Source organism: Balaenoptera ricei, chromosome 11, assembly GCF_028023285.1.
Source record: "Balaenoptera ricei isolate mBalRic1 chromosome 11, mBalRic1.hap2, whole genome shotgun sequence".
NCBI classification, from domain to species: Eukaryota; Metazoa; Chordata; class Mammalia; order Artiodactyla; family Balaenopteridae; genus Balaenoptera; species Balaenoptera ricei.
In genome coordinates, this window is record NC_082649.1 from 65,112,209 (window position 1) to 65,131,798 (window position 19,590).

General features: G+C 41.7%; 1 protein-coding gene across 2 annotated transcripts in view; it reads right to left on the reverse strand.

Moving 5' to 3' along the window:
* Nucleotides 1–18,874, reverse strand: part of LZTFL1 (leucine zipper transcription factor like 1) — a 28,752-nt gene extending 9,878 nt beyond the window's left edge. The window contains exons 1-2 of one of the 2 annotated variants that reach the window (XM_059939432.1): nt 18,780–18,874; nt 2,465–2,589 (exon numbers count right to left, since the gene is read on the reverse strand). In XM_059939432.1, the coding sequence (XP_059795415.1) occupies nt 2,465–2,589; nt 18,780–18,803 (149 nt within the window). In that variant the 5' untranslated portion in view covers nt 18,804–18,874. Of the gene's footprint in view, nt 1–2,464; nt 2,590–8,138; nt 8,228–18,779 lie in introns of those variants that run through there. The other variant, XM_059939433.1, reaches the window with a different exon arrangement.
* Nucleotides 18,875–19,590: the final 716 nt, after the last annotated feature.

Below are 19,590 nucleotides of genomic sequence, written 5' to 3' on the forward strand. Positions count from 1 at the left end.
TTCAAGCTCATTACATTTATTGTGCACTTTATTTCTATTATTATTACATTGCAATGTATAACGAAATAATTATACAACTCACCATAACGCGGAATCAGTGGGAGCCCTGAGCTTGTTTTCCCTTACCACTCACTGATAGGGTTTTGATATGAGTCTGCAAGCAATTGATTTATTATGGTCCCTGTGCAGTCACATCTCTCTTCTAATGATAATCTGTATTTGCAGCTGCTCCCCAGCGCTAGCATCACTGCCTCAGCTCCACCTCACATCATCAGGCATTAGATTCTCATAAGCACAACCTAGATCCCTCGCATGCACAGTTCACAGTAGGGTTCGCGCTCCTATGAGAATCTAATGCCGCTGCTGATCTGACAGGAGGCGGAGCTCAGGCGGTAATTCGGGTGAAGGGGAGCGGCTGTAAATACAGATGAAGCTTCACTTGCTCGCCCGCCCGCCCACCACTCACCTCCTGCTGTGCAGCCCAGTTCCTAACAGGACACGGACCGGTACCAGTCCGTGGCCCGGGGGTTGGGGACCCCTGATCTAAGAGATTAAAGGGTTTAGTGAAAGTCTCTCTGGAAATTATCTTCTTTATTAATGAAACAGTTTGAAAATAATTTAAGCTCAATTAATTTTTGATGTCTATTTAAATGATTAAACCGTGGTTCACTCTTCAAATGTGCACATCCTTTAATACAAGTACGTGCTCAGAAACATTCCCCAAACTATCTACTTTTTTCTTTAGCTTTTCAGTGAAAAATTTTTAACTTTAATCTCCCCTAAAATTAGTTTTATCACATTTAATTATTTCATAAGTCACCTGAGAGGTGTAATTTCTCCTTTCTTTATATCATTTGTCTAGCATTTCAATGACTGAATGACCATTCACATGTTAGTAAATGCCTATGACAAAATCAACGGTAATTATATATTGCTTCTCTTAGCATTCTTGAGACCCAAAAGAAAAAAACCCCTAACTTAATTAAAGCTCCATTAAAAACAAACATCCTCATCAAAAGGATTAAAGATCGACTCTTCCACAGAGAACGTTTGTGTTGGAAGGGAACTCTGGAGCCATTTTCTTCAATTCCCTCACTTCACAGATGGAACACAGGCTCAGAAGGTGGTGGTGACTTGCCCATGGTCCCAACTCCACAATCATTTCCAACGATCTCAGGAACATGCCCAACAGCTGAATTCTTGAGAAAGCTTCCATGCATGCCTCCTACGATCAATGACAGTTTTATAGTAAGACAGTCTCCTCCGCTCCCTGCCTCCAGCCTCAAAGTCTTTTATCCCTCAGATGCTCAGCAGATGAAGAGCTACAGCCCCGACCTCAGGTCATCTTCTCCATCATTCCAAAAGGACATAACGAAGGGAGTTACACCAAACTTTTATTTGATTTACCATTCTTTAACGTTTCATTTACCCAGCAGAATTTAACCACTCTAAAAAAAACCAAAACTTTATTTTTGATGCAAGTCCTTATTAAATATATTAACAATCTTTCTATATTCTTTAATAGAACAAAGCAAATCTGCTTAAAAATATGTTTTGTTTTGTTTTTTTGAGCAACCCAAGTTCATTATTATGAACAGCAATTAAGGTACTCCAATGCATAAAGTAAATAATGGGTACCTTCTCTGGCTGTCTCACAGACTCACCGATCAGATTGCTGCTTACCTCTACTGTGGGTTAGGAAGCCAGATTATCAGATTAGAATAATGGATCGAACAGGTTAACAGTCTACAGCTGATGGTCTCTGCTATTGAGTGAAGTTAATGACTTTATCACAGTTACAGATCACTTGGAGACCTTTTTCATTTATGTCTTGACATTTGTGTGCCAAAATCTGATCCCCAAGTAATCTGATGTCTCTTTATTATTTAGTCCTTTTGGTTGGCTTCCCTATTATCCTCTATTACTAAATTTTCTATGGACTTTTATTATCTTCCACTATTGGTCCAACTAAACTAATTATCATCTCTTGCTACAAATCAACTAATAATTTTGGTACTAGTCAGCAAGCTTTTCATGGTTTCCTGCTGTTTTCTCTTCTTCTAATTCTTCAATATAAACTGCATAGGTGTTTTCTTGCTAACTGCCATGTCTTATGGCTCTAATCTTTTAATTAATAACTCAAGTAATTAAGGTTCTGGAATCTTTAATACAGCAAGCCAATCTTTAACCCACAAGCACTTCACAATTTCCTGACTGCCCTTCTGAAACTTTGCAATCCCTCAATTATCATTATATGCATGTTTAGTAACAGAGTGCTCCCACCACAATCTGATTTCTTGAGTTTCACATATCCATAAGCCTTAGTGTAGCTGCTCTCAATGAATAATTGATCATGATATCCTGGCAATGGTTTGTAAGGCCTCTCTGCTACAGCACCCCCATACTGGCCACCAGAAGGGATCCATGTTCCTTCCCACTGGGTTTCCTTAGAATTCTCTGATACCTGCTCTCCTTGAGGTCTTGGAAGCAGGAATCTACAGTTTTGAGTCTCAAGCCTCTTTTTGAACGAGCAAAACGCATGTAATTAATTACTTCATTTTGATGGTGCTCATTTAGACCCAACTCTGCCTGAAAGAAAGAATTTAATTGTTAGTCTTGATATAATAAAGGAACCAACAATGAAAACATACAGGTTATCCTGTGGTGGAGACTGGAAGATGTCCGCTAAATTCTGTTCTTCCCGTCTTCCCAGACACATGGCTGCCCAACTAGAAAACACTCCCCAGCCCTCCGTGAAGTCAGGTGTGGCCACATGACTACTTCTCAGCAATGGACGTGAGCAGAAGAATAAGAGCTATTTCTAAAGCCTGGGACTTAAGACATGGGGCACACCTCTGCCACACCCTATCTCTCTGAAACCTGGGGGCGGTGACTCCGCTGAACCATGCGGACAGCACAAGGCCCTGGGGGCCGGGGGAGCAGCAAGCTGAAAGGGACTGGTACCCCTGGAATGACTTTGTGGAGCAGCACTGACCCTCGTACCTACCTGTGACGAGCAGTGAGAGGGCTGTTAAGCATGACAGAAATAAACTTCTGTATTCTTTTTTTTTTTTTAAATCTTTATTGAATTTGTTACAATATTAGTTCTTTTTTTTTTTTTTCATAAATTTATTTATTTTTGGCTGCGTTGGGTCTTTGTTGCTGCGCCCAGGCTTTCTCTAGCTGCGGCGAGCGGGGGCTACTCTTTGTTGTGGTGCGCAGGCTACTCATTGCGGTGGCTTCTCTTGTTGCAGAGTACGGGCTCTAGGCACGCGGGCTTCAGTAGTTGTGGCATGCAGGCTCAGCAGTTGTGGCGCATGGGCTTAGCTGCTCTGCGGCACGTGGGATCTTCCCGGACCAGGGCTCGAACCCGTGTCCCTTGCATTGGCAGGCAGATTCTTAACCACTGCGCCACCAGGGAAGCCCAAACTTCTGTATTCTTTAAGGCACTGTTGTTTTTTTTCTTTTTTTTTTTTCAATCTCTATTACAGCAACTTAACCTTATCCCATCTCATACAGCTTTAAAAAATATATTTGGTTTTGAAATAGCCACTAATTGGTCTTGATTTTAAACCGGATGAGAGCTTGACAACTATAAGCTAGAAATTGATGAAGCTTTTTCATTTTATAGCTATACTGAAAATTAAAGAAGGAAATTATAAAAGTGAACATCTAATGCAGGGGACTGAATAAGTCAGGATTATTTTTATTTTAAGAATAACCTGTCTATGGGAGACAAAGGTCTAACTCTCATTCTCAGCACAGTGTTGGGCTGCATTGTGGAGGCCAGCACCAAGGTCACTGGGCATGACCTCCTTCACCCCCCAAGCCCCGCACCATGGCTTTGCTGCACCTACATACATCCTTACCTCCTCTCAGCAGTTTCCATTTCCTGAGAACAGAAGTCTACAAGGGCCATGACCTTGTCCCTCTGGTTCCCTGAGTATCCCCGGGACGACTCATAGTGCCTGGCATACAACAAATATGTGCCTGACAAGTGAAGTGAAAGAGTTCCTCTTTTTGAAGGTCACTCCATTGTGGCCTTAATCTGTTCTCTTTCAAGCTCCTGGGGGACTTTATTTAACCAATTACTCCCCGTCTCAACTCTCTATAGGTTTCTTCTTCCCCTCGGACTATAGAGAAGACTGTGTACATAAATCTCACTCATGCTAAAAAAAATACATAACCAGAAATTCCCTCCAGCCACTGCTGCATTTCTCTACTTCCCTTCTACTCTTGCTATCTCCATTCTATATGCTGTTCAAACTGCCTTTGCAAAGCTCACCAGCAACTTCTTAATAACAAATCCAACTACCGTGGCTGATGCTTTGCTGTCCACTGACCTGCTCCATTCTTTGGCTGCTAACCCCACCTCCCTTCTTGATCTCGTCTGTAGGCTCCTCTTGGGCTTGCCTCTTAAGTAGCTGTACTTCCCAGGGCCCTGCCTGGGGACCCTTACTCTTGTCATTCTATATCCTCTCCTTGATGACATGATCTATCTCAAGGTGTCAACTGTTACCTATATGCATCTGACTCTCAAATATAACAGGCTGGCCTATAGACATGTACCCCCCAACCGCATGATGAACGGCTCTACCAAGTCTTTTTCTTCCCCACATTGTTTTTAATATTTCTACAATTCAAGATGTTAAAGTTCAATAATTTAAGACTTACCCAAGATATTACGATGTTCTCTAATGGTCATTTATCCAGTAGACTAATGTTTCAGAACAACCAGTTGAGGTATTTTGACCAATGTAAACCAACACATTTGAGATATGTACTTACCTTAAATTTCATGACTTTACCTTATTTGATTAAAATGGTAACTAAGATCTTGCCTTAGAGCTAGACAAAGTGAATGGAAAGAAGTTTCTTTCGTTTTGGTTTATACTGATTATTAGCCACCTCCCTGAACTAATGTCGAACATTAGAAATAATAATAGTAATGATGATAACAGCTAAAAGTCATTCAGAGGTTACAATGTGCCAGGCATGACCTCATTTAATCCTCAATACAACCCTATGATAAAGGTAGTATAAACCTGCTTTACAGGGACTTCCCTAGTGGTCCAGTGGGTAGGACCCCGTGCTCCCAATGCAGGGGGCCTGGGTTCGATCCATGGTCGGGGAACTAGATCCTGCACGCCACAACTAAGACCCGGAGCAGCCAAAATAAATAATAAATAAATTAATTAAAAAAAAAAAAACAACCAACTTTACAGATAGAAAACTGAGATACAGAGAAGAAATATTTTCTATGCTACTGAATAGGTAAGTGGGAGAGCAGGGATCTGAACCAGGCAATCTAACTCCACAGCCCCCACTCACCTTGGCTGTTTTAAATTCTTTTTGGAAAATGTCAGAGTTTAAATAACTAAAAGAACACAAACATGTTATAGTTGCATATGCACCTGAGTTGTGACTCACAACAAGACAGATCTCCACCAGGCATTTGAAAAAAGAACTGAATACCTACATTAGAAAAGGTGTTATCTCTTATAGTCACGTAAGTATGGGCAAGAATATCCTACAATTGGAAATAACTCAAAACAATGTCACATCTTGCTAAAAAAAAATCCCATAAACAAATTTTCAATTATTCTTCCTTGTTTATAGTATTCAATTCATAAGGCCTCCACACTCCCCAAACTCCTTCTCTAACCCCATTTCCCAGGATTCTACCGTAAGGACACTCTACTTCAGTCAGACTAGTCTGCTCATCAGAAGCATGATTTAACATTTCCTGCTTATACTTCCACTCTCATTACCCCAATCCTTGACTAAAAGTACCTCCCCATTCTTATTCAAGAATCTGAACCTAACCCAGTGGTGTGCTGGTAAATGCTTAACAACAGGCTTTTGGGTGTGGGGGTATGAAACTGATTTGCGGCCCTTGCTGATTTCTGTGGTATAAAAACTCCCAGCATGGCTGATTTCAAGCTACCAAGGTAATGTCACTGAATGCAGAGATGAGAAGAAATGCACACGATTGGCTCTCACCAGCCAGTATAGCACGCTCCAGAAAATCACCAAATTCCTACCCATCCTTCAAGACCAAACCTATTTTACCTACTCTGTGAAGCCTCCCAATATGCCCTCAGTAACTCTAGCTATGCCTTCCTCCAAAAATTAGCACATATCACCTCTGCTACTCATTTGGCAACACCACAGACTAATTACTGCCTTGGACTATTAGTAGTCTTTTTTTTCCAGGTGTTGCTCCTTCAAGTAGACTGCAAGCTCCTGAGGGCATGAATCATTTCTTATACCACACAGCTCCTCATACAGTGCCTTGTGCAGAGTAAGTGGCCAATTCAAATCTGTTAATTATTTTCTCTTCTGTCAAGAAAAGTCTTGACTGTCCCAAGACCAAGAAGAAAAAATTACAAAAACTGAGAATGAACTTTAGGACAAAAGACAGAAAAGTTCCTCTAAAATGGATGGGAGTGAAGAAAGGGAGCAGAAATAAGCAGCTGAGTTCAGTAGGAGAAATAGCATTAGCCCAGGAAACAGCACTCATAAACCTTTGCTTCCCCATATGCACATGTGTACATTATATGTACACGAATCACATCATTAGAGAGAAAAAGGAATGGGTTGATGTATGGTGTAAGTAGAGAAAGCACTGGATTAAAAACCAAATTTAAGCCTAGCTATGCAACTTTCTGTTAGCAAATCACTTAACCTCATTGACACCAGTTTTGCCAGCTGTTAAATCAGAGAAGATATGATGTTCAGCTGTAAAATATGTAGAGATAGTGGGAGGTATCCAAATAGGGAAATCAGAATTTGTTTGAATTTTGCTGCAGAAAGATTCTATTTAAAAAAAAAAAAGCTAAAACACAGAGCAAGAATCCTACCAGAGCATTGCCAAGCTAGTGTCCTGAAATTGTGCCATAAAGTGAGGGGAGAGTGGTGAAGGTAGCAGAAATGGTTCCCTATTCCTGACCATACCCCAAAGTCCATATACAGCTTTACTATGAGAAGTATAAGGATAAAAATGTAATGATAAAAATGAACACAATCTAATAAAACCTATTATATACTGAATGTTTAATATTTTAACAGGTACTAGGCTATTTGTTCTATATGCATTATCTCATTTATCATTTTAACAACCTAAGTATACTTACTATCTGCAATTTACTAATGAAGAAACTGAGCCTGACTCCGAAACCTCAGTCGTTAAGCAAATTGATAGAAAGGAATTACAGAAGATAGAATGGGAGCAAATGTCAACCTTCTTGTGACATCACCATCATTTTTTCAACTTGTTCCTGATATTTTAGGGAAATCAAGAGAATGAGAGGGACAAGCTCAAGCAGGGTAGGGGAACGGTCTGTTTTGTTCACAGCTGTACCCTCAGCTGCAAGAGAGTGCTTGGGACATAGCGTGGGCTAAATAGGAATTCTAGTTGCTGAGGTATTTTAGTAGCCCATTTCAGTGGTGCCCCCAACCCTGGAGTCATCTTTTTTTCTGAACACTTCAGTACTGTGCCTTCTTCTAAGAACGGTTGCTATTTAAGTTGGCATTCTGTATACGCTGGAGTGATTAATGGGATATGTTCTAGCATACAGGAAAAACGTGCCTTCTTTTGAACAGGTCAAAACACAAGAAATGTCACTCAAGTTTTCACAGCTATAAAATAGGGGCTGAGACTCTTACAGTCACTCTCACATCAGGAAGTTGTATTCAATCACGTTCTTCCTCCTCGGCTCGTTAACATAAGTAATGCTGCCAAAGGGCGTGTGTGTGTATCTGTGTCTGCGAGCGCATAAACTTGGAGTTTCGGGAATCGAATGAGAATCCCGCTTTGAGCCTTCTGCTGGCAGCCGGTTCCCTCCGGCTCTCTTCGTTAGCCACCTGTGAAGAGTCACTTGGCCCGGGCACCTCAAGCAGGGGCGAGGAATGAAGCGACGCGGCGGAGCGCGGCTGCTAGGAGAGGACTCCACCTAGGATTATGCCGGAAGGGCTTCGGCCGAGGCTAACAGAGCCTCTCGCACCCGGCGCAACCTCCCCTCCTCAGGGAGGCCCAGGGCCGGACTCAGACCCGCTACAGGCCAGGGCATCACTCCGGGGCCCCCGGCTCTGTATCTCTCCTCGGCGCGGGCCGGGTTACCCGGCCGGCTACTCACCATGGCGGCGGACAGGAGTCAGCGGTCCGGAAAAGCGGGAGAGGCCAGGCGCAGCTTCGCCAGGCCCGGCGTCTCCAAAGGAGGTTGGACCGCAGAGGACGCGGAGGGAGGGCGGGTTGTTTAGAAGCCTCCGGTTGCTAATGGCAACCGACGCACGTGACCCTGGAATTATGCACTTTTATTGGTCCTCAAGATCACGCGACAGGAAATGCCTTGTGACCGGCCGACAGCCGCATGCGCATTTGCTCCCAGAGCCGGGAAGTCCCTCCTTTCCGTGCCACGCTGACTTTGGGGGAGGCCGCCGTTGCCAATGGTAACGGAAGTGGAGCGGCCGCCTGACTCCCCACCGCTCCCGGGAGCCGCGGGGCATCTGGGTCTGCTTTGCTGCTCAGGGCTTGTCCTGCACTTCCTGTGACCTGGCGGCCCCGAGGGCCGTGGCCTCGACCGTTGACTCCCGACCTTTTAACGGTCTCGTGGGGCGTCCCAGACTTATTTCTCTTCTCTCCCAAGTGTTCCTACTTGGCCGAGATAGGCCAACAGCACCAGTGCTGCCAGGTTCCTGGATCGAGCTTTGAACGACTCACTCCCCACCGCTCCCATTTTTTCCCTCTTATATTCTTGGTAAAAATGTCTAATATAGCACCTTTTTCCTTAAAAAAAAAAAAAATTGCAAACGGAATTGGTGAAAGAGCAGTGAATTTCAAACTATTATGCCTAGATCATCAGGGGAGCGTGTTGTACAAATGCTTCCCAGGCCTAACCCCCAGAAATCCTGAATCACTCCGGTCTTTGGAATATGCAGCTTTTACCGACCCTCCAGGATTGATCATGGATCACTCTTTAAGAAACACTGTCCTTGGGACTTCCCTGGTGGCTCAGTGGTTAAGAATCCGCCTGCCAATGCAGGGGACACGGATTCAATCCCTGGTCCTGGAAGATCCCACATGCCACGGAGCAACTAAGCCCGTGCGCCACAACTACCGAGCCTGCGCTCTAGAGCCCGCAAGCCACAACTACTGAGCCCATAGACCACAAATACTCAAGCCTGCGCGCCTGGAGCCCGTGCTCCACAACAAGAGAAGCCACTGCAATGAGAAGCCCACGCACCGCAACGAAGAGTAGCCCCTGCGCTCGCCACAACTAGAGAAAGCCCGCGCACAGCAACAAAGACCCAATGCAGCCCAAAATAAATTTATATAAAAAAAGAAACACTGCCCTAGAAGAAGCAGAGGTGTAGGAAGAGATGCATTCTTGCAAATACTGGCGGGGGGATGGGGGGGTGGGGGGGTGGAGGGGTGGAGGGCTGGAGGGAGGGTGGAGGGGTGGAAGGGTGGAGGGGGGGTGGAGGGGGGATGGAGGTGTTGGGCTGGGTGGGTGAAAGCCAATGAATATGGGCCATTCAGTGGGCATTTCAGAGGCTCAGAAGACAGAAACACGAGCAGATACAATCACTGGGGAGGCTAAAAAGTGAGCCCCTCATGATAAGACATTGAAATGAGAAGGAGCACAGAGCCGGGAGCTTTCTGAGAATCTGGGAGGCTCAAAACTGAGGACAGGATATTTGGCATTATCCCTGCTCAGGAAAAGATAAGCTAATTTAGATAATGCTTATGGGGCTTACGTTGATTTTGGCTACTACACAGTGCAATTTAAAATGGATCACAATTGAGAAAAAAAAAAAAAGGATCGCAATTGGAACCTAAACACCTAGACAAGATTTTAGAGATCTGGTTCCACTTGGTTAATTTATGGATGAAGAGACTGAGAGCCAAGGTCACATGTCCAAGACTTCAGAGGGCTAGGTGGGGGCATCTGAAGCTTGAGTCAGTGATGAAACTAATACAAATATGTTTTTAAGAGCAAAACCAGAAAGCAGGTGTGAACTATTCTGGTACAGTGCATGTTAAATCATATTCTGGTTTCAAGAATTTCATTTTTCTTTTCATTTATCACCACATTCATTTTATTTAATATAAATTATATACTAAATTATGTACAAAGCTTAGTAATTGTCCCAAGAACTGAGCTCAATACTTTTTTAACTTGACACTTTAACTGCTAGAATAAAGTGGCAGCAGATAAATTCTGTAGAATAAAGCTAACTTACGAAGGGATGATGTCTTTAGAAAAAGAGGTGTGGCAATGAAAACATTTACTACTTAAACGGTCAATATGGTAAAATGGAAGTAATTTAAATGGATAATTTTCAATTCAGACAAAGTAAGAGCTAGAAGGAAATAATACTTTCAGATGAGGAAAGGCAGCTCAGAAAAGTAAACTGTCTTGGCCAGAGAAGCAGCAGAACCAGGTCTGGAATCCAAATCTTATGACTTACTGGCAAGAGTTTCTTGACCATTTAGTTCCAACCAAATACAGGTGAAGGTCTTTCTCTTCCCCTCTGTAAGTAAGGCCTCTCACCCTCTGTTTAGGGGAGCTTATGAGTGTCCCATTACTTGAAAAGCAGGGGTTGAAAGAGCAGTTTTCCAATTTGGATGGGGCTTCGCAAAATCTTGGGGCACAGTCAAGAGTCCTTTGCTTGGATGATCCAGGAATGATATGCAGGCAGTTGCCCATGGAAGGATCTCAATCCTCAGGGACATGAACAGCTGACAAGGCTCTCCTGTGTGTAACGGAGCACTCCCAGGCATGGAAGGATGGGCTGGTGGCAGTGGCTTGGGTATGCCCCACTTCACTGGCCTCCCAGTAGTATCTGGGCAGAATCTCTGTCTCCCTGCAGGGTCTAAAGGGCACGTTCTCAGCCTCCCATTATGACTCCCTCCAAGCTCAGTTAAATTTCTGCTTTACCATGCCATCCCTTACATTTCTGTTCAATGAGTGCTGGTCTAATTTGATAATAATAGTTGCCATTATTTAGTGCCTACAATAGGCTAGACATATTCCATTTCAATAGTTAATCCTCAAAATCTTTGGTTTTTTTCTTACTGCAGTAGGTATTCATTGAATTCACATAGAGAAAGGTCACTTTACTAGGTGCTGTGGACACAAGGTAAAGAAGGAATTTCATAAACACTTTTATGACATTTAAGTGAACAAAGTTGTTCACCAGTCTGCATTTCTAAGGAAACTTAAGTGTATTTTCCTGCTGGCAAACTCCTGTGCTTACTGTGTTATTAATGCAGGGGAACCAAAGCAGTGGGTGGATAATGCAAGTATTTCATTGGCGAATATGTTTGGGGCTTGGTGATTCTTTGTTATGCAAAGCTACATCAGCTGGTTATTTTAACTTAAAATTCTATTTTAATCTAAAATCTTCTGTACCAAGGATGTTATAATATCACTGTTAGCCCATCTACCCAGCTGAGTTGAATGCTGTTACATAAGCTGTCTAAATAGTGTCAGCAAATATGAACACGTATTTTGGTCTTAAAGTGATGAATTTGGCTCAGGAAAAGACTGAGCCCATGCTTTGGGTTGTTTACTAGCTTGAGTTGATTACCAAAGCAAACAGTTCAAGCTGTGAGGAAGAACATCTCCACCCTACTTTAGCAGTGAGCTTCTCAGCCTCATTCTATTTTTTTTTTTAATCACTGTGACAATTTAAAAAATGTGTTTGTGTGCATGCATACATGTGTATGTCCATTTGGAAGGATTGGATGGGAGGCATACAAACAAGGCCATTATATACCTTTTAGCATAGTTCAATACCAATAAAATGAAGATCAACTCTGTCTTTTTAGATTACTACAAAATGAGACTTTTATGAGTTTATAAATTACTAGTCTTAACACTGGGGCCACCAATTTCAGGGTGTTTATAACCTAGACTAGGCAAAAGGAGGAACGGGAAGGTGATCGTGGTCTTCTTAGCAGCGTTGACAGATTGCTCCTTTCGCCACTATTTACAGAGCCCCTTTGTGTGCAAGGTTCTCTGGCCAAGATAGAATCTGAGGGACGAAGTGGAGGGATTTAGGAAGCCCCAGATTCCCCTACTCTATAAATCTTGGGTAAAGTTGGGGGACTAAGGTGGGGCTTTACTTAAGTAAAAAAGAGGAAATAATAAAGAAAATGATTAAGTAAAAACTAATACAGGTAGTACACACAAAAAAAAGGCAAAAACCTTGAAGATTATATGGGAAAGGAATGTTTGACGTTTGAGAAACACTGAACTGAGAGTAGGCAGGAAATGGTTAGGGGAAAATCATTTCGGGGGAGTGGATTATCTTGAAGAAGGAGCAGAGCCTTCAGCGCATGGCTTTGTACATGTGATACTACCAGGGTCCTCTGCAGCTCCCCGCACCCTGCCCAATTACAACTGAGAAAGTAGCCAAGACGTTAGAGAAGGGAAGAACACAGGATTCAAAGAGTCTTTACAGGAGCTATGGCATTTGATTGGGTCTATAGTGGGCAAGAGGCTATTTTCAGTTATTCTATTTGCTCCTTCAGTCAGTTGGTTTCAAGATGCAGCGTGACCCGCAGAGTATTAGAGGGTGCTAACAAATTAGATTAGTGAAATCAATATCACATGCTTTAAAGGAAGTGGTTCACCATAAAATACTACAACTCCCTTTAAGACTGTGTGGATGATGATAATTTCTTAGCCCAAATGATAGATCAGTTTCACTGATAAATCTCCAAAATTAAAACACCCCACAGGAAACAAACACCAAAAACATCAAAAACTGAAGACCACCTAAAAAAAAATGTTAGGAATTGGTTGTGAGGAATACCTCCTTGTGAAGTACAAGAAAAATTTATTGTAAATATGGTGATATGCACCAAATCCTTATTCCACGTGTGCATGTATACATTGGAGTTAGACCCCCGAGCTCAACCTTTGTGTTCAGCGACTGTTCATGGAAAACCCCACACACAACAGACATTGTGGGGAAGGGAACAATGAGCAAGATGGGATTTGTCCCTTTCAAACATGGCCTTATAATCAAGTCAAGGGAAAATGCAAGCTTGCAAAACGATCTCAGAGCAGACAATAAGTGGAATGGGAGTTCAGAGAAGGGAAAGGTTACCTCTCTTGAAGGTACAAAGAAGTTCAGGAGAGTCTTTCAGAAGGCAGAGGAATTTGGGCTGGGCTTTAAAAGGTGTGTGGAAGAGTTGTGGGTCGGCATGATGACTGAGGGAGAGAAGGCTGTCCTGTGCAAAGAACCAGAATTTTCATCAGGTGAGGCAGAAGAGCTGTCCAGAGACGTACTTTTAAATTTGTTACTATTTCAAGGGTCAAACTACAAAAAGAGATATACAACGATGGAGTATCTATTCCAGTATCTTACTCAGGAATGTGGGCCTTCCTAGATCTGTGATCTTTGCTAAATGTTTACCTGGACTACTGTCAATGGAAAGATGTTCACCAATTGCATCCCATCTTAGAAAATGGAAAACAGACTTAAATTTGCTCAGGAAGTTTTGCCTACAAAGATGGGGCTATGCAGTCCCTTTGGAAAGTCTGAATGTCCTAGTGCAAACTGTGTTCATGGACGGAAGTCTTCTCGACGGGATAGGTAAATAGAAGGCAAAAGGAAATGTCATTCTTGGTTGGTCTATACTTGTTTGTCTTTCCCACTACTACATTTCAGGCTCCTTGCAGGATGGAATCTTTATTACATGATCAACCTGAGCCCCCCAGCAAGGGCTCGGCTATAATATCTCTGAGCAGTGCTTGCAGAATTGAAATGAAATTAAACAGGAACATCTCAGCAAACAGTCGTGAGTTCCTGCTGGGTTCCAGGCACTGTATGTATGTTTGGCGGGGGACGTGGTTGGCCCTGGGCATGCTGCCTCTTAGAAAATGTATCGTGTATTATCAAACATCCAGCTATCCCTATTTCCTATATTAAATGTAATCGTGAGTTTGGTTTATATAACTTTTATAATCATGAGTCTTTGAGAATGAATTATTTAGTTCTTGTGATTTAACGCTTAAATTTTTATAAAAACTACAAATTGAATTCTAGTTGATCAGTTGACTTAATGTTACATTTTGAAGATATCCCATAAAACTAGTACTAATTTAGATTTTGTGCTTTTCTTTTCATATCATGGACTCCCACCATTTTATTATATATTATATTATATATCATATTATATAATATCATATATTATACATATTATATAATATCTGCAGTATTTTATTTCAGATCTCACATATTTTACAGGCTCTGTGTCTTAAATGCCTATTGGATGTTGGGAGAGCAAAGAGGATTGAAACAAGGTCCCTGCTCTCCAGGCTCCTAACTGTGTAGCAGGAGAGATAGACCCATTAGAAGGTCACGTTCGTATAATGTGGTCACCTTTTGGGAAACGAGATAAGGGGCACTTAGTTCAATCTAGGACTTCAAGGAAACCACTGAGGAAGATTCCTGAATTGAATCTTGAGGGACTGGCAAGAGTTAGCCTGGGAAAGCAAGGCAGAAAGGGTAGAGGGAACACAACAAAACCTGAAACAGTCCAGCGTGTGAATTCCTAACAAAGCTTAAATAACAGGTTAGCCTCTACTTTTAGGAATTAATGCTGCCAAAAATGTCATTGCTTTGCTAAAAATATTGGTGAATAAGTCATGAGTAGAAAAACAAATTACCTTCACAGGGAAAAAAAATAACCCAACACACTAAAAACCAAAGGGATATAAAGATAAGTTATATCTCTACATCTGTTATTGTCTAAAAGGGAGCAGAGGGGGACGTCTGGGGTACTAGTGCTATGGTAATATTCTGTTTCATGATCTGGGTGCAAGTTATGTATTTTTAGTTTGTGAAAATTAATGAGCTATACCCTTACATATATAACTTCAATAAAGAGTTTGAAAATTTAAATGCCTATACATGTATGTATGTATTTGTGTACAGATACTTCAATTAAAAGGTTTTTAAAATGCTAAAAAGAAAAAAAAAAAGGTAGGTTATATATGTGGTTAACTGCTATGATTGAGGCTAAGACACCTATCAAAGGCACTGGTGATAACCTAAGGGGAGGATGTCTTTCCAGGACTGGAGTGTATTTATCTGACTTGCACTCCGTCAGCCTGCAAAGACCCCCCGGCACCATCAGGTACAGTGGAAGAGAAGTGTGGTAGGGGCAGCTTTATTAAATCATCCACGAACAAACCAGTGGAGACTAACCCTGAACATCTAACACTCACAGAATCAATAGCTTCACTGAACAGAATTGGACATCAATGGTCCCTAACTGTTCTTTTCTGATATAATTTGGTCTTATTTTAAAATAGCGAGACCTGAGCATAAGTCAGAAGACAACGCAAACTTTAAGGACAGAAACAGTTTCTCATTTTAAGAGATTTAAAGTGTGAATTTCTATATTTGATTTTGTGTGTGAGAAACCATTAAAACCACGGAGTTGGCTTTTTTCCTAGGATCTCTGCTTGTATCCACATAAGAAGGTTCTGTCTGTGTGTTGAGAGATTGTCCACATGCCCAATGTATTTTTCAGTTAGAATTTACAATATTGTGAAGATTTGTATCTTTAAAATGGATATGTATTTTTAAACCCTCTATGATGTGTCATTATAGCTGTCATTTTTTGCACCCTGAACTGTGTTTCAGTAACGAATGCTTCATGTTTAAAATGCGATATTTAGTTTAATCCTCAAAGCAACCCCAGAAGATAAATACTTCCTTCTTCCCACCACTGCGACCCTCAACACACAAACCCTTGTAAGGACTTGTAGGCTGTGCCTCCTTCACAGTCACCTACTGACCCTTCCCTCAACCAGCTCTTGTCTCTAGGTACCAATGCCACCTGTGTTCCATCAACCATCTTCCACCAACCTCCAGATCATTCATGCATTCAAGCACCCTCGAGGCCTATCACATCTGGCTCCAGCCTATCCTGCCATCCCAGGGGATGACCCGGCTAGCGCCCCTTTGTCCTGGCTCTGCCTGATGCTCTCTGGCAACCTTGAGCTCTATTTCACTGTAGCACCTACTCTGTTCCCCACATCCCATTATAGCCCGAAGCTGCTCCATTGCTGTGCTGACAACTCAGAAGTGACGCTCTCTGATCATCACCAGCTATCTGAGTTGCTCCAACTCCTGCACTTTCCTTAAACCTTGCCTCTCAAGTGATTGTGAGCTAACTGTGATCTTGTGAACCTTCTATTTTCTTCTGCTCTAGCATCCCTTCTCCTTGACTCACTTCTCCTGGTCCCACTTCTAGACCTCCAGGTCATCACTCCACCAGGAGAAGTTTCTATTTCTCACCAGTTAACTCTGTTACAACACCAACTTGACCAACCTTCAATTCTCCCAGCCATCCATTTTCTTTTTATTGTTCTTGCTCCAAAACCAGAGAATTCACATAAATAACTGTATTTACTTCATAAAATCTTCTGGACTTTTTTTGTTTTTCAGTTTCCTCTGGCCTTTACAGCTGCTTAGACATTCTGGCTCAGCTCCTGTTCCACGTCATCCAAGGGGCTGTCCCCTAAGGTTTCCTTAAGCATCATCCCTCTCCCTTCTCTTCATCCCCCACAGATGATCCCCTTCTGCTTTTCCAGGAGGGTAAGCTCCCCTGATGTCTCTGCATTTATGCTCACATTTTCTTCATCAGTAAGTGAGGAAATATGAAAGATTATTAACACTTGGTATTGCCTAGGGCATAAGGAAAACACATTCTTTAAAACTTTGGTAGGAGGATAAAGGGCATAGTGGGTCTTTTTTTGGAGGACAAACTGGAAATTATTATCAAAACTGAAAATGCACATGCCCTTTGACCCAGTGATTTGTCTTCACTTCTAAGAATTTATTCAAGAAAAAACAAGAGTGCAAAGATGTACGTACAGAGATATTTACTGTGGTTTTGATGTGGTAAAACTCCTGAGACTGTTTAAACGTTCCTCTTTTGGGGGAATGACTAAATAAATTGTGCTGCAATAAAGTGGAATTTTCAGCAGCTGTCAAAAAGCCCAGGAAGAATCCATGTGCACCGACATGGGAAGATATCTATAATATATAATAAAATGACAAAATCAAGTTGGAGAATAGTCATAGTAAGATCCCACTTACTTAGTTGTAAATGCACATACAGACAAATTCAGAAAGGTGAAGCACTAAACTCCTTATACCCAAATCCGGGCAGGGGTAATAGAATGGTGACGGGTGTGGGAGGTGGTTGATCCCTATGTTATACATGCCTGTAATTTTAATTTCGTTATTAAGCAGTCATTACTTTTATAATTTAGTGACATAAAGAGAAAACAAAATCCGATACTAAAACACCCTTTTGTTACATTTGTCATTGTTTTATGTGCTCACCACAATCAAGGTGCCTTCCTTCTGAGGGTCAAGCCTCACTTCTTTTCTCCTTAAACAAGAAATGAGGCAGAAATTTCAGGTCACCAAGAGACCTGGAAGGAGACCACCCAAAGGTGGTCACTCGAAACGCTACTGCCGACATTTAGATATTTTCACTTTGGTCGCAGCCCTCTGCTGTTAACTTTCTTCCTCTTTTTTTTTTCTCCAGAGGACTGAGCAGATATTGCAGAATTAAACAAGAAGCTGGCATGTGTCTTTGGACACAAAGGTGCACTGTACAGGAATATTAAAACCATTAGGCTCATTTTCCTTACTGCATTACATGGAATATCTTTTATGGGAATGGTGCATATGAATTTTGGTGTGACTTAAACCAAAATTATCAATGATTATCAATCATGGTTTATTATTGCCACCCTTCTTTCTGGAAATAGAGGGCAAAATTATTAAATGCATGCTGTGTATCTCAGGGGCTACACAGATAATCTAAGTTCTCACCTTATCTTCTACAACACCCACATAACTTCTCCTTTCCCTACTGATTCTCAGGAGAAACTCTTGTCTAAGGCTAAGTATGATCCAGTTCTCATGGTCCCATCCACCTCCTTCTACCTCCGCTGGAACTCAACTCCATCACATATATGTATATATGTATAAATATATACATATATTTAGCTCCTATATCTGCATTCTCTTTCTCTCTCTTTGATCCTTCCTCAGTTTAAAATTATGCTCGTCTCCTCCAGATTAAAAATGAAACAAAACAATAACAAATGTTAACCCCAAACCAATGCATCCTTTGTCCAAACTTTTCCTATAATCAGCTCCCCTAACTTGTTCCTTCTCTTTATTGCTAAACTCTTTGAGGAGATTACTCCCTGATGACTGCTCACACTTCACAGCTCAGTCACCCCACAGTCTGGCTTTTTTTCCTCTTCCCTACTGAAACAGATTTCTCAAAAGCCATCAAATGATCTCCTAGTTGCCAAATCTAATACGTCATCTGAGTCAGCTTGGCAGCATTTCACAGTGTGGACCGCTTCCTTCTTTACACTTCCCTTGACTTTTTCTGCTCTAGTCTCTCCTCTCTGTTTCTTCTTGCTCTCCACCGTTGGCTCCTCTTCTGTTCCCCTCTGAAAAGTGGTGTCCCTTGGGGTCTCTCCTCAACTGCTTTGTCTTAACACTGCACCCTCCTCATCTGTGTAATTGCATTCATTCCTAGGGTTTCATCTCTCACGTATAAGGATGACCATCAAAGCTGCACCTTCAAGCCATGTTTCTCACCTGCATACCCAATTTATATTTCTAGAAGCTTACAACTTATATTTCTAGGTTTTCTCCAACTGAGTGTCCCAAAAGCTATGTAAAATCAACACATCTAAGGAGAACTCATAACTCACCAGTCTGTCTTGGTCCTGTTCCATCACCAATCATTTTACCACCATCCACCAGTGAGATGATTCAGAGTCCTCCATGAGTTCTCCTTTCTCTCCTGCTGCATATCCTGGGATTACATCTCCTGAAATAACTTGCAAAATCACCACCCTCCTCTTCATTCTCACAGCTACTCCCCTCGTCCCATTCCTCTTACTGCAATAAAAACACACACACAAAAATGTCAACAAAACCAAAACAAAATTCTGATTTGTCTAAAGCACTTATTAATTTACAGAGCTTTCTCCTACTGGAATTTAGACCAGCTTCAGGGAAAAGTTGTGGAAGGTTGGGTGAGTGGGGTACAAACTGATGGATATTGTCTTCCTTCCCCATGAAATGAGAGCTCAAAATAAAAATTTAATTGCGACTTGGAAAATCAAAGTGATGATTCTTGCACATCTGACTCTGTGGACTGAGAGGTATATCAATTACACCAACCTAGAAGCTAATCATATTGACAAAATTGCCCAATGGGCTAAAACTCATATTTAAATATTTAAAGTAAAAAATTTAAAAACCTGCTAGAGATTTTATTGGCAAATAGGCTGAAGGACCATTTGGTTTTAGTTTTTAGTTCTAAAAAATAGAACTGTGTAAAAAATAGTTTTGTGATTTTTCAAATCACTTAATCATAATGATAATTTTATCAAAGATGTGCCAGTTTGAATGCCTCCGAATTTTGCATTTTTCTTGTGAAATGGATTAAATGAATGGGCCATCATTTTTTTTTAAAGCTTTTCCAGGCATTTCACACTTTTACACACTCAATTTTCA